General features: G+C 42.8%; 2 protein-coding genes and 1 non-coding gene across 5 annotated transcripts in view; 1 reads left to right on the top strand and 2 right to left on the bottom strand.

Moving 5' to 3' along the window:
* Positions 1–12,961, top strand: part of LOC131685101 (RING finger protein 17) — a 519,412-nt gene that overhangs the window by 32,082 nt on the left and 474,369 nt on the right. The window lies entirely within an intron of this gene.
* The window catches only part of LOC131685118 (uncharacterized), a 210,792-nt gene that overhangs the window by 30,845 nt on the left and 166,986 nt on the right, over positions 1–12,961 (bottom strand). For both annotated transcript variants that reach the window (XM_058968582.1, XM_058968589.1), the window contains exon 2: positions 3,301–3,668. In XM_058968582.1, the coding sequence (XP_058824565.1) occupies positions 3,301–3,668 (368 nt within the window). The remainder of the gene's footprint in view (positions 1–3,300; positions 3,669–12,961) is intronic.
* Positions 5,324–5,406, bottom strand: Trnal-cag (transfer RNA leucine (anticodon CAG)). The gene has a single exon. It is a non-coding gene; the product is annotated as a tRNA-Leu (tRNA).

Raw genomic sequence — 12,961 nt, 5'->3', positions numbered from 1 at the left:
TTAATGGGCCGGATCACTATTTATTGCGACATTATTTAGACTAACTTCGCTATTCCTTCTCTACGATATATTTTTTGGGTTGCAAACTATCGAGTGATAACACGTTATACAAAGAGTTATGATAGCTCTAGATGTTATAAATCAGCGAAAGTGTTTCCTATTTCTAATATCGGATTGTTTGTGAAATACATGTATACGAACGATTATATCGAACATTGAAGGGAAATACAAAGGATCGTTAACCTGATGGACGGGCTTGTTACCAGAAACGGAACTTGAAATTAGATTCATTAAAACAGACGCGGCGAATTTTCAGTACGTATTGATCCGCGTTCATCGATACTACTCAAATTAAAGTCTTATTGGAGCTGATTATTCACTTACCAATAGCTTTTTCAATATAATAAACTTTCCCCAAAAGTTGAACAAAATCTATTTTCACACATCGTCGAACCTCCTGTGTATTGAAAATGTCCAAAACTATTGATTGTCAACTACCAATAACTTTCCCTTCAATATAAAACACTCCCGAAAAGTTGACAAAAAATTCGATTTTGACACATCGTCGGACCCCCCCCCCCCCCCTTTGCTTAGAAAATGTCCAAAACTATTGATTTTCAACTGCCAACAACATGTCCTTCAATAGTTATTTATTTCCAAACAATTGAAATTTAACCGCATCAACTTCAACTCCAATAAACGGGAAAGTAACGCAAAATGTATCGCGATAACCACCGATGAATTATCGACGATGACGATGAATCCGACGATACATTATCGTTAACGGAGTTTCCGATGACGTTGACGGGTGGTTAACGTTATCGACGATGACGATTAATTATCGATTAACAACTCTGAACCTTAAGGTTCGCCCAGGTTATGTCTTCGGTACGGAGCAATACCTCGACCTAGGAGCTTCTAGCATGTTGTTAGTCGCCTCTTACGACATGGGAGCAGTTCCCAGAGGTTCTATTCTTGGCTGAAATAGTGCAAAAAGATTTCAGCCCGCCGGACACCACACGGCTTTTTTTTTCAGTGTTTGGATTCACTTATCCGAAGATAATGAAAAAAGAAATAAGAAACAAAATGGAAAAAGAAAAACGGTAATAGGAAATAAAGTGAGACAAAAGGAAAATTTGAAAAGGAAAACCGAAAACCTAAAAGAGTTAAAGAAAATCGGAAAGGAATAACAAAAAAGGATGAAGAGAAAAGAAAAAAAAGTAGAATAACAAGTGAATAATGAAAAAATGAAATGCGAAAGGAAAATGTAAGAATGGAAAGAATGAGAGAAAAAAAGCAACCAGGAAAAGAAAATTTATCGGATAAAAATAAGGAAAAAGAATAAGCGAAAAAGAAAATCCTTTAAAGGAAGCGGAAAATAAGTAAGAAAGGATAAAAGGAGAAAGGAAAGAATCAAATACAAAACAAAAAAATCAAAAAAATAAAGAAAAGTAACAAAGAGTCAGAACAGGAAGAAAAAAAGGACAGACAAAAAAAGAAATGTAAAATGAAATAAAAATAAGGATAAATTTAAAAAATACTAAACAATTGTAAAAAAAACATTACAAAGCAAGAGCAAACGTGAAATGAACACAGGGAAAAAAAAACAATAAAAGAAAGAAGTAAAGAACAGAAACGAAATAGGAATAGTGGCTGCGCCAAAATTGATCCCGTCGCATATATGCAATGCTACACTTCAAGGCCAATTGGAAAAATAAAAGGAGTAAATACAAAATATACGAGACGAATAGACGAAATGGAAAAGCTAACATGAATAAAGAAGGTAGACTAAATGAAAGGAAAAAAGAATAAAGCGAAAAAATAAAGTAAAAAAGTAGGAATGAAAAACAAATAAAAATAAAGGAAAAGAATAAACGAAAAGGAGCAAGGCAAACCGAAAAAAAGTAGACCAAAATAAAACAAGTAAAATAGAAAAAAATATTGACTTTTCAAAAGATAAAGAAAAAAGAAATCTGGAAAACTTTTGGAAAATATAAAAGAAAACACAAAAAAGTAAAAGAACAAAAGGAAAGGTAATAATGAACCGAAGAAAATAAAGTATGAGAAAAAACGAAAAAATAAGCTGCAAGACAGAGACAAAAGAAACAAACCAAAGGAAAATAGAGAGATAGGAAAATAAAGGTAAGAAAAAAAATAATACAAAAATAGAAAAATACAGGAAAAATTGAAAAAAAAAAAAAAGAAAAAGGATGCAGGAAAAAACTAACCAAGGAAATACAGAAAAAAAGAACGAAAAAGGAAAAAAACAAAAGGGTAAAGATGAGAAAAAAAAAACAAAAGAACATGGAAAACGAAAAAAATCAAACAATAAATAAAGAAGAAGAAGAATATAAAGAGAAAAGTTTGCAGTGGTTCCGCGATCGCAAGCGGGCTGGAAATAAATCCTCATCAAAGAGTCAGACTTTATGATAAAATTAGTTTGTGGTTCAAACTACACTCTCGGATTGGGATGACGCCAAAAATGCGCTACCGTTCGAAGGCTTCGTCTGCGAGCAAGTTACCGTTCACTCCTTCATAAATCAGGACGATGTAGCAGAATCACTGCAGTGCACTGCAGTGATCAGAACATGCATCCGGAAGTTGTACGACCGAGCTCTGATAGTGAGTAGCTTTCCATGGACGATGGAGTCTATGGCAAGGCAGGTTTCAGGTTGATTCCCGTACAAAAGTTTTATCTGGTAACATCATGTGGTGATGTCCCCAGTAAATTCAAGTTTATTTCCACAGATAAACTCGTTCGGATGCTGATTATCTGGCAAGGAATTTGCAACTGCGGACTCAAAACCAAACTTTTCATCATTCAACGAAAGGATGGACTCGAAGTTGTCGAAGCAGGTGTTCCTGGAGAATTATAATACCTTTCATTTATACTAATCAATTTGACAAGCCAATGTGCTGGAATGTGCTATAAGAATAAAAACCCACTCAACTTCCCATAATTTCTCTCGATCAATTCGTATTAGATAATTATCAAGCGAAAATTGGAGAAAACCGCAAAGATGACTAAGAGCGCTGCATAGACGGCTTGATATTTTAAAGAAATGTTCGCTGTTTGAGTATTTTTGCATTTTCTAATGAAAATGCAATAGAATACCTTTATTGTGACGACATCACATTTTGCTTAAGTTAAATCCATCCCGAGAAACACCTAGTATGTGTCTTGATTCTAAGTGGACTTCAATTGATACCGATGAAGATAATAACCAATCCAAGTGCTCTTCAAACTGTCACCAACATCCCGCCCCCCGCGTAATAACAATTGACCGATGTGCTACTTACAATGGGCATATAATTGTACGCCTGATTGATTGGCAGACTGAAGTCACCGTTGGATGATGGAATGTAGAACGTCATGTACGGGATCAACCGCCGGTTACGGTCTGCCGTTTGGTTACTGAGCAGCACTCCATTGTCCGCTCGTGACATCAGTCGTGCTGGCGGTCCTTTTGGTCCTGGCCCTGGTCCTCCTCCTGTTCCACCGGCATTGTGATGAAAAGTTAGTCGTCCTCCTTCTCCACCTTTCGGAGTAGCATAACGACGCAGAGCATAGTTTCCACCGCCTGCTCCTCCACCGTTTCCATAGTGATGGTGATTGTTGTCCGGCGAAACGGATATGGAGTCCACTAACGCAATCACAGTGGTTAGAGCTGGAAAATGAAAACGGAAACAAAAAGAGGCATTTTCATATAAAAGTATTTCTAACTTAATTAAAAATGATCATTTAATCCTTGTGGATGATGGTGAAACACATTCGTTTGTGTCCGTCCGCCTGTCGGCGGGCGGCAAACAACTTCGGCAAAGTTTTGCTCTTTCGGGCAAATCGTGTAAAGCAAACTACTCGTGACTTGGGATTTGATTCTTCGTTGTCTGGGCGCTTTCGCAGTGTATACGACTTGAATGAGATGTAGAGATTGGGAGGGGGGGGGGGGCTTGTGGACACATAAAACACAGTCACTTTTCATTTTCTCCAAAACATGTTGCGGCCTCGGGGTCTCCCGGCCGGAGCTATGTCATATTTAATAGTGCAATAGTGAGATTGGTTTCATGCATGTTTCATGAAACGGACTTAGAAACTAAAATTCAGCAACTTTGCGGTCTGTCGCCAGCCAGCCAGCCCGCGGTTGGGACAATGTTGTGGGACGCATGAACCGCACGGTGCTGCTGCCACCGATGGCACTAAGCTACTACATAGAGGCTCGTCTCGTTCGTAAGATAATGGCTTCGTTTGGGGATGACCGGCTCGGCGTGTTCCGCCGAGTCGTAGTGAAGGTGGCACGATTTTAGTTTGCTAAAATTGGTACTTTTTGCTTTCGAAGGCACGACGCTGCAGATTGGTTCTGATGCGTTTTCCGCGTTGCTACCACCATCATTATCATTATTTGTTCGTCACGAAATGTAAAAAAAAATATTCGTAATAAAAATAGGAGCTACTTATTAAATAAGATAACGCCACAAACAATTACGTATAAATATACTAATTTTAATTTTCTTTTATATTTTCAGGTAAGATAACGATCCGTTTGAAGAGTGAGTACAGGAAAAGTCATCTATCATAGTGCAAAGTCACACATGACATATTCGTCCAAATTATGCGACCGCTATCTACTCGACGGTCTACCCTCGAGTCGCAACCAGAAAAAAAGACTACGTAATCGTCCGTACATAAATTTAATTATACGCGAGCATTCATAATGCATGTAATTAATTGATTCGCAATTATAATTTGTTTTACTCGGTTTCCCAAGCGGAACGGGACCGTGTGGGTGTGGGCGGTGGCAACCGCCATAGCGCCTGAGTTTGACAAAAGCAGGAGAAAAATATCATCTCCCGAAAAAGCTACCGCCGCCGCCGGCGTGTGTCCCATCGAAAAGATACCAACGTTTGCTCGGGGTGCTGTATTCATTTGCACGAAATCACCTTTGCTCGGATCACGGCACGGATAGGTAACCTGATTAACACTGCGACACCCACCACCGCTATAGCTTGGAATGAGGTGCATGAATCAGTCCGGTCAGCAAAAAAAATGTACTTAAAAATCACCGATTTATGCGCATTTTTGCACTCGGTTAATTTGGATAAATCACAGAAAATTAATCAACAGCTGCAAAATTAATGCACACGTGCTGCAGTAGTAGCAGAAAGTACAACACCTGAATTTGATACGGCCGGGGAAAGGATTGAATTAAAATGGAAGAGCATAACTCACTTACCAATGAATCACTCGGATCCATTTGTTTCGATAATCCAGTAAACATGCGAATGAGTAATATAAACAAGCAACAGAAACAAAATACGAATATGCTGTCAGAAGTGGGATTCGAACCCACGCCTTCAGAGAAGACTACGACCTGAACGTAGCGCCTTAGACCGCTCGGCCATCCTGACTGGCGCTGGTCCCGGTTGTCGACTGAGTCGACGCGAGCGGCTAAACACACTGCGTCCACCATGCAATGGCAATATTTTCTACGGAGTCAAACAGAATGCTCCGTCGCTGACGCAATGTCAGACATCCAATTTGAAAAGTTACAAAACTGTCGTAATAACATCAAGTCCTGATACTATGTTACTGTCGAATTCTGATGAGAGGAATTCGAAACGCATCTCCACAACTATTTAGTGATAACATCGCTTTTCTGCCAATAAAAAGCAATCCTTGCTTCGGTGGATTTCTCAATACGGCCTTTGCCGTTGCTTCAAGAAACAGAGCATTCTGTTTGGCCCATATCTCAGTCTATCTATCGTGGCAGTGCTGGGTTACTATCTTTACTTAGAAACCAAGCGATACGATGAGACGTCCAGTTAACTTCACGCCTGTAAAGTCAACACATGGTGCCTGATATGAGCTGAGCAAATTGTTAGCTGACTTAAGCCGGTGCGCGTTGCGCGCTATAAATAAATTGGATGGCGCATGGGACACATTGTGCGGTAAACATAACGTAATAACAGGTGACTTAATCTCTAATGTTGGCATCGTTTTTTGAGCTCAGTTTCAAGCGAACCTACCCTGACCCGGATCCAAAAATTAGATCAGCATGAAGGTTTATATACCGATATCGCCACAAGCACCACTATTGTTTTTTTAAACTGAGCTAGAAACTGCGCCGGTGACACCATTCAGTTTGACCCTTATGGATTTTCAGGCATCTTTTTTTCGGATTAAATCAGCCCTGTGGCATTCGGTGCGTTTACAGTCAGCAATTCTCCCCCATGTAGAAGGGGTCAGTAAATCCCTAAGTTAAGGTATAGATCCGAACTGCAGAGTGCGTGGCTGGAGGGATTTGTTTATTTGTTTGGTATAATTTCATCTGACATAGATTGTCTTAATGAAAACTTAAAACTTAAGGTTAAAACTAATCAAAAATTTAAACATTACGAACAACACGAAAGTTATCAAGTACTCGTTGACGAAGCACATTAGTCGACACATTAAAATCGAAGAAATCAGCAAGTTCGTTGAATCTCGAGCAAACGAATCGAAGCGGATCGTGCTGTCCGTACTGTGTATTTCGTGACTCCAGGAACAATAAGTTACGACGACGAAGTTGTCTCTCAGGTGCGTACAAATTCAGCTGAATAAGCAGAGCAGAGCTGTCAATATCGCCTGTGAGTAGCTTTGCAGCGAATAATCCCTGTGAGGTGATCCTTCGTACCTCCAGCGGCTCGATGTCTAACAGACGGCAGCGATACTCGTATGGCGGCAAGTTAATTGGGTCTCGCCACGGCAGAAACCGCGAAGCGTACTTTACGAATTTTCGTTGAACGCCTTCAATCCTGGCGATCCAGTTTGCATTGTAAGGGCTCCATATTACGGCATTGGATTCCAGCAATGAGCGTACAAGTGAGCAGTGAACAATGATTTTAAACAAAACGGATCACGAAACTCCCTAGCAATTTTAAAGATAAAACCCAATTGTCGGTTGACTTTTGACAGGATATCGTCATAGTGGAGTCTGAAGGTCATTTCACGATCTAAAGAAACGCCAAGAACACATTCTGTCCTAGTAAGAGAGCAGCCACAGATTTGGTAATCATAAATAATGGGCAGAGTTTTCCGATGGAAGGAAATTATGCTGCATTTTGCAATACTTAAGCCCATAAAGTTTTTTGTGCACCATTCCTCAAACAGATGCAACATTCTTTGTACCTCCAGGCAGTCGAGAAGGCATTTAATTATTTTAAAGATTTTCGTATCGTCTGCATAAAACAGACGACAGTCCGATGGTAGTAGCGATGCGACATCGTTTATAAAAATTGAAAACAGTAGCGGACAGAGGTTGCTGCCTTGTGGAACTCCGGACCGGTTTGTGAACGATTCCGAAGTTGTCGAGCCGATTCGGACCTGTACAGAACGGTTTGTCAGATATGATCTGAACCAAGCAACACCCAACGCTGAGACGCCGAGTCGCTGCAATTTTCCTAGGAGTATTCCTTGATCCACTCGATCGAATGCTGCTTTGAGATCCATATACGCCGTATCTATTTGCCACCCAGCATCCATGTTCCGTAAACAGTTCGAGGTAAACTGCATAAGGTTGGTGGATACGCGGAGCGCTTTGGGTAAAAGCCATGTTGTTCACTATCAATATAACTTTTACAGCTGGCGAACAGAGTGTCATTCACGATTATTAAGAATAACTTTGAGCAGGCACACAAAGAAGTAATTCCACGATAATTAGAGACATTGCGTTTGTCACCTTTTTTTAGAACTGGAAATAAGTGGGAAAATTTCCAGCGTGCAGGGAACTCACATTGCTGAACCGAGAGATTAAACAGCCTAGCCAGCGGATTACAGAGAGCGAGCGCACATCGCTTTAGCACGGATGACGGTATACCATCAGGGCCAGCAACAAAGGATAACTTCAATTTTTGCATGGCAGTCGCTACCATGCTTTCAGTTATTCGCGGAATACTGTAGTCAAACACGTCACGTGACATTTCCCGAATAGCTTCTTCTATCTGCATCGAGGTGGCGGAATTATCGTGGAATACCTGCTTAAAATGTTCTGCGAACAAATTGCACTTCTTGCTTTCGTTGCAGGCAGTTGCATTTTCCAAAAACATGGAACGAGGCAGGCCAGTTTCCTTTCGCTTTGAGCTGACGAACGACCAAAAAAGTTTGGGGTTATGACGAAGGTTATCTTCTGTGCGCTTTACATGTCGATTGTATAGGTAGTGGTTGTAGTGACGATACCGGTTGCTTGTGATGTTCAACTGTTGTTTAAAAAAGGGCGAACGAGAACTGAAATATTTCCGAAGGGCGGCCGATCTTGAGCGCACGTAATCGTTGATTCGACCACGGTGGTTTTTGTGGGGGTGGTTTAGCTGGAACAACACTTAAGACAGCATTCTCCACAATGGCGCTGAAATGTTCTACTGCCTCATTAATGCAGGTGGACGATTCAATGAAGCGCCAATTGATGATAGATAACATAGCATTCAATGTAGCGTAATCAGCTCGGCGAAAGTCCAAAGAATTCGTAACAGTAGGCTCTTCATAGACAATTTGAGTGGGCATACTAAAGGTAAAAGTAAGAGCAGGGTGATCAGCATCGAGATCAATTAAAGGTTCGATGGGCGAGGACACGGTAGTGACTGGTAAAGCAGTATCATTTGCAAGAACAAGATCCAAAAGACGTTCGTTCCGATTCACTATGGTGTTAATCTGGGTGAATGCTTGTAGGTTGAACCCGTCGATAAGAGCGCAGCTGCCGGCCGGCATATGCGAGAGCAGTAGGTCAATGAACGGTAAGTCTCTCTCTCAGGAAAACGCCATTGCAGGTTTGACTGGTTATAGTCGCCAAATAGAATGGCAGGGGTATGGATGCTAAATCGGGATGACACTGACCCCAACGATTCTAAGTGATCATTGATACTCACCGCGTCAAATCTTCGGTCTGGTGGCAGGTATATAACGCCGATGCTGAGTGTATTTTGCGGTAAATCAACAATAACCCACAGCTGTTCAAGGGTATTAGAAATGGTTGCGGGATCAATGTAGGAATTTAATTTCAGTGATGCTACCACCAAAACTCCTCCGCCCCGAGTCTTACGGCTGTTCAAGTGGGACCGATCAGTTCTGAATACGGCGTACTGATGTCCAAAAAGTTGTGCAGAATAGATTTGCTCATTCAGCCACGTTTCCGTTGGAACAATTATGTCGTACTCGGCTTCCGAAACAGCCAAAAAGAATGGGTCGATCTTGCTCCTTAATCCGCGCACATTCTGATAATATATGCGGAGATTGTTAGGAGAAGCACGGCTGGAATGCGAGAAATAGTCAGAAACAGCAGGTTCGCCTGGGATAGCAGGCTGGAAGCCCCCGCTTCCATCACCGACCTCAGGACCGGAACAATTTTGAAGAGGGGTATTAACGGAAAGCACATTTCGGTCGAGAGGCGCGGGGGCTTCCGCATTGCTTGTTATTGGTTGTCGCGGATCCGCAGCTGCACTGAAGATGTTTGATTCGTCTCTGCTACGTTGGCTAAAGGGATTGTCGTTACAGTTGAAGCACGGTTTTTATGCTGTTCCACAAATTCCCTGAATGGAAGTCCGCTTGGCCATGTTGAAGCATCGAGGGATTGTTCCTTCAAAGCAGGATCCAGTCCGTTTTTAAACGAAATGAATGACATTTTAGAAACATCCGCCTCTTTGGAAACTAGACGAACCACGTCAACCGCATCGGTTAAATCCAGGCAGCGAGCAACAATTTTTTGTACGTTACCAAACAATAAAAACGATACGACAAGGTTTTCCGACGAAAAATTACAAAATTTAATTCCAACTGAAAAAACACGATCATAACACGATAGATCTCAATCGCAAAATTTATTAAGATTAAAATATGTCCACCACGAACGGTGCATAAATGGGTCTTCTCGTTGCTATGTCAATCTTCCAATTGTTTTTTTATAGTAAAGTTTAAAAAGCTCCAAAAACCTGGCCTGTAGTGTATTGGCACTGTGTAGGACTCATGACTCATTTTCGAACCTAACCACTAAAAACATTCCTTACTCTTTTCCATGAGCCATTTAGCTCCTGTTTCCGTGAGTCATTCAGCTCCAAGTCAAATCCCGATCTACTCCGACTGAAAGCTCCCTGGTAGCGGAATTTCTCTCGATACCGATGTCTGTTTCGTGAGCCATTTAACTCCCATTTTTGTCATGATATAGCCGCATAGTCCACGGCGCTGAATCTACCCTACTGTGAATACCCTGGCGGTAGATTTCTCCATATACCGATGTTCGTTTCCGCGAGCCATTTAGGTTCCCGCGTCGTCCCGAACTACTCGATCTAGCCTATTCAACGAGCTAGCCAGTAGGTGCTGAGATCTGTCAAGCGGTTCCGGGTGGAGCGAAGCTTCCTGGCACCTCAACGACCCAATCTACTCGCTCTAATCCCCGGCGGTGGATCTAAGTTACTCACGAGCAACCCGGTAGGGTGTTGAGGTCGGTCCGGCGATTCCGGTGTAGTCTAACGTCCGGTTCACTATCGCCCCGACGACCCGAACCCGGTGCTACGTCGCGCACTACTCAGCTGGTCCCCGACGGTGGACCTAGTCTACATCGTCGGAGAGTTTCCCGGCGGCGGAATTTCTCCAGAAACTCGATTTGTGGTTCCATGGCAGCTTTCTAGCCAATGGCGCAACTCGGACAGTATGAAAGCACTCTGTTGACAGCGTCCCAGATACGCTCGTCGTGGCACATCTCTTTGACGATATTGTAAACTGTCACACCAGGCAACCCCTTCGAACTTTTCCGAACCTAGGACATTTGAAGACCACGTGTTACGGTGTCTCTTGCACGTTCACGCACTCCGGGAAAAGGGGTGACGTAGCAGCTCCAAAGTACTTCCGGAAGCATCCGTGCCCGGATAAAAACTGCGTCAAATGGAAGATCATCCCTCTATGTACCTATGTCTATGTACCCAAGCCGACACATTTGGGATGAATCGGTGGGTCAACCTTCGTTTCTCGGAGTTGTCCCAGTCTTGCTGCCACTTAGCCAACGAGTTCGCTCTGACCAGTCTCCTTGCATTTCGTGTATTCTTCAGCTGGTAACATTCCACGTCCGTCTGTACGAGCTCGCTACACGTGCAGCCATAAGGCGAAACGTGATTGTCAACTTCGTCCGCACTCCGCTGTGAGTTCAGGGCAACAGACCGTCAACATCTCCACCTCAAGGGGTTATCGTCAGGACAACGTCATCTGCAAAGCCGACGAGATCTCGAGACCCCTGGGCAGTTTCAGTCTTAACACTCATTATATTCCAGAGCGTTGGGCCGAGTATGGAGCCTTCAGGTACTCCCGCCGTGACTCTTATCCACCTCTACTCCCTGTTCGTCTCGTAGACAAATACTTGGTTCGGCAAATAACTGTTCAGAACCTTGAACAAATAGTTCGGGACCCGCATGCTGTGCAGTGCTACGACGACAGCCACCCAGCTGGCACTGTTGAGCGCATTCTTCACGTCGATGGTTCCTTTGCAGAACCCGAACTGCCTCTGCGATAGTCCATTCTCACTTTCAGCGTAGGTCTTTTGAGGATGGCGCTTTCCAGAAGTTTACCAAAAGTATACAGCAAGCATATATAGGCCGATACGATGCTGGATCTCCTGGTGACTTCCCTGGTTTTGGTAGACAGCTTCTGGATCTTCCATCTATCCGGGAGGTAGTCCATAGGACTATCCTGAAGATGTCCGAAAACGCCAGAATCGCGGTCTTCAGTGCCACGTTGGGAATACCGTCCGGACCAGGGAGCTAGCTTTCTTCGCTTTCAGCCCTTTCGTCAATATAATGGGATCGCGTCGTTGGAGACTTGATTGTCACCAGCATTTCTACCGGCGACATCAACGTGCGGTGTTGGCGGCCATGCGGCCTGGCGCTGTTGGACCCTTGATCTTAGCCATCACGACACGGTGGTAAAGCGTTGCTCCATGGGTTAGCGTCTACTTATCTGCAAAGCTCCTTGTAACACTTGTTAACACTTACTAAGATATTGCTCTCTGAACGCATCTTCTGGGCTTTCACGCAGGCACAGCATGGACGATGCTGAAACCTTCGTTCCACCAATACGCCTGGCAGTTTCTCGGCTCCATTTTCCTCGGTCCTGTTACGTCACGCACCCCCCGCTTATGTTTCCGACAGCTCATCGGCATTCGAAATTAGAGCTTTCCCACAAAAAAGTCCTTGTCGAAGTCCTGCATTTTCCATCATACCGAAAGGAAACATAAGAAATGGTTTTAAAACCATGGCGGACAATGGCAGCCAACTGAAGCTTTATAATAGCATTAGTAGTGCCAATATTTGGTTTTCTAATTCGACATTTGTACGCTGGTGCTACATAATGCCATTAGAGCTTTCAATCTCTGCGCAGTAATAGCACTATAATAATAATACCAGCATTATATCAGTATTCAGGGTTTCACGGCTCTTTAAGACTGCTTCATATGTGGACTTAAAGCAGATATTAGGCTACTTTATAATGCTTATTGGTTACTTGGGTTGTACACTTGATACCGCTCGTGCTTCATGTGTCTGCGGTGGGTGCCGAGTATTTAGCACAGAATTCCTCTCTCGAACAAGCCAAATTCTCGATAGTGTATCTCCCCAAACGACCACATTTCATACCCGTACGAAGCAACAAGGAGTATCGGCGATTCGTACACGGAATAAAAATTGTTCCCAAAATCGTGAATAAAGTGCCCTGAATTCTAGAACACGTCACGTTTTTATGTTACGAAAACAGGACCATGAACAAAAATCATGGCTTTTATAATTACACCCAGGTTTTTTTTACGCGGGGATACGTACCGCGTAAAAACCGCGTTAATTGGAAAATCCGCGTAAAAAAACTCAGCAAAAGACTATTTTTGGAAGTTTCTTTTTGCGCGGATTTCGCAATCAACACGGTTTTTGCAAAAAAATATTCTAAGTCCTTTTGAAT

This window comes from Topomyia yanbarensis, chromosome 1 (assembly GCF_030247195.1).
Source record: "Topomyia yanbarensis strain Yona2022 chromosome 1, ASM3024719v1, whole genome shotgun sequence".
NCBI classification, from domain to species: Eukaryota; Metazoa; Arthropoda; class Insecta; order Diptera; family Culicidae; genus Topomyia; species Topomyia yanbarensis.
This window is presented reverse-complemented; position numbering and strand designations above follow the sequence as displayed.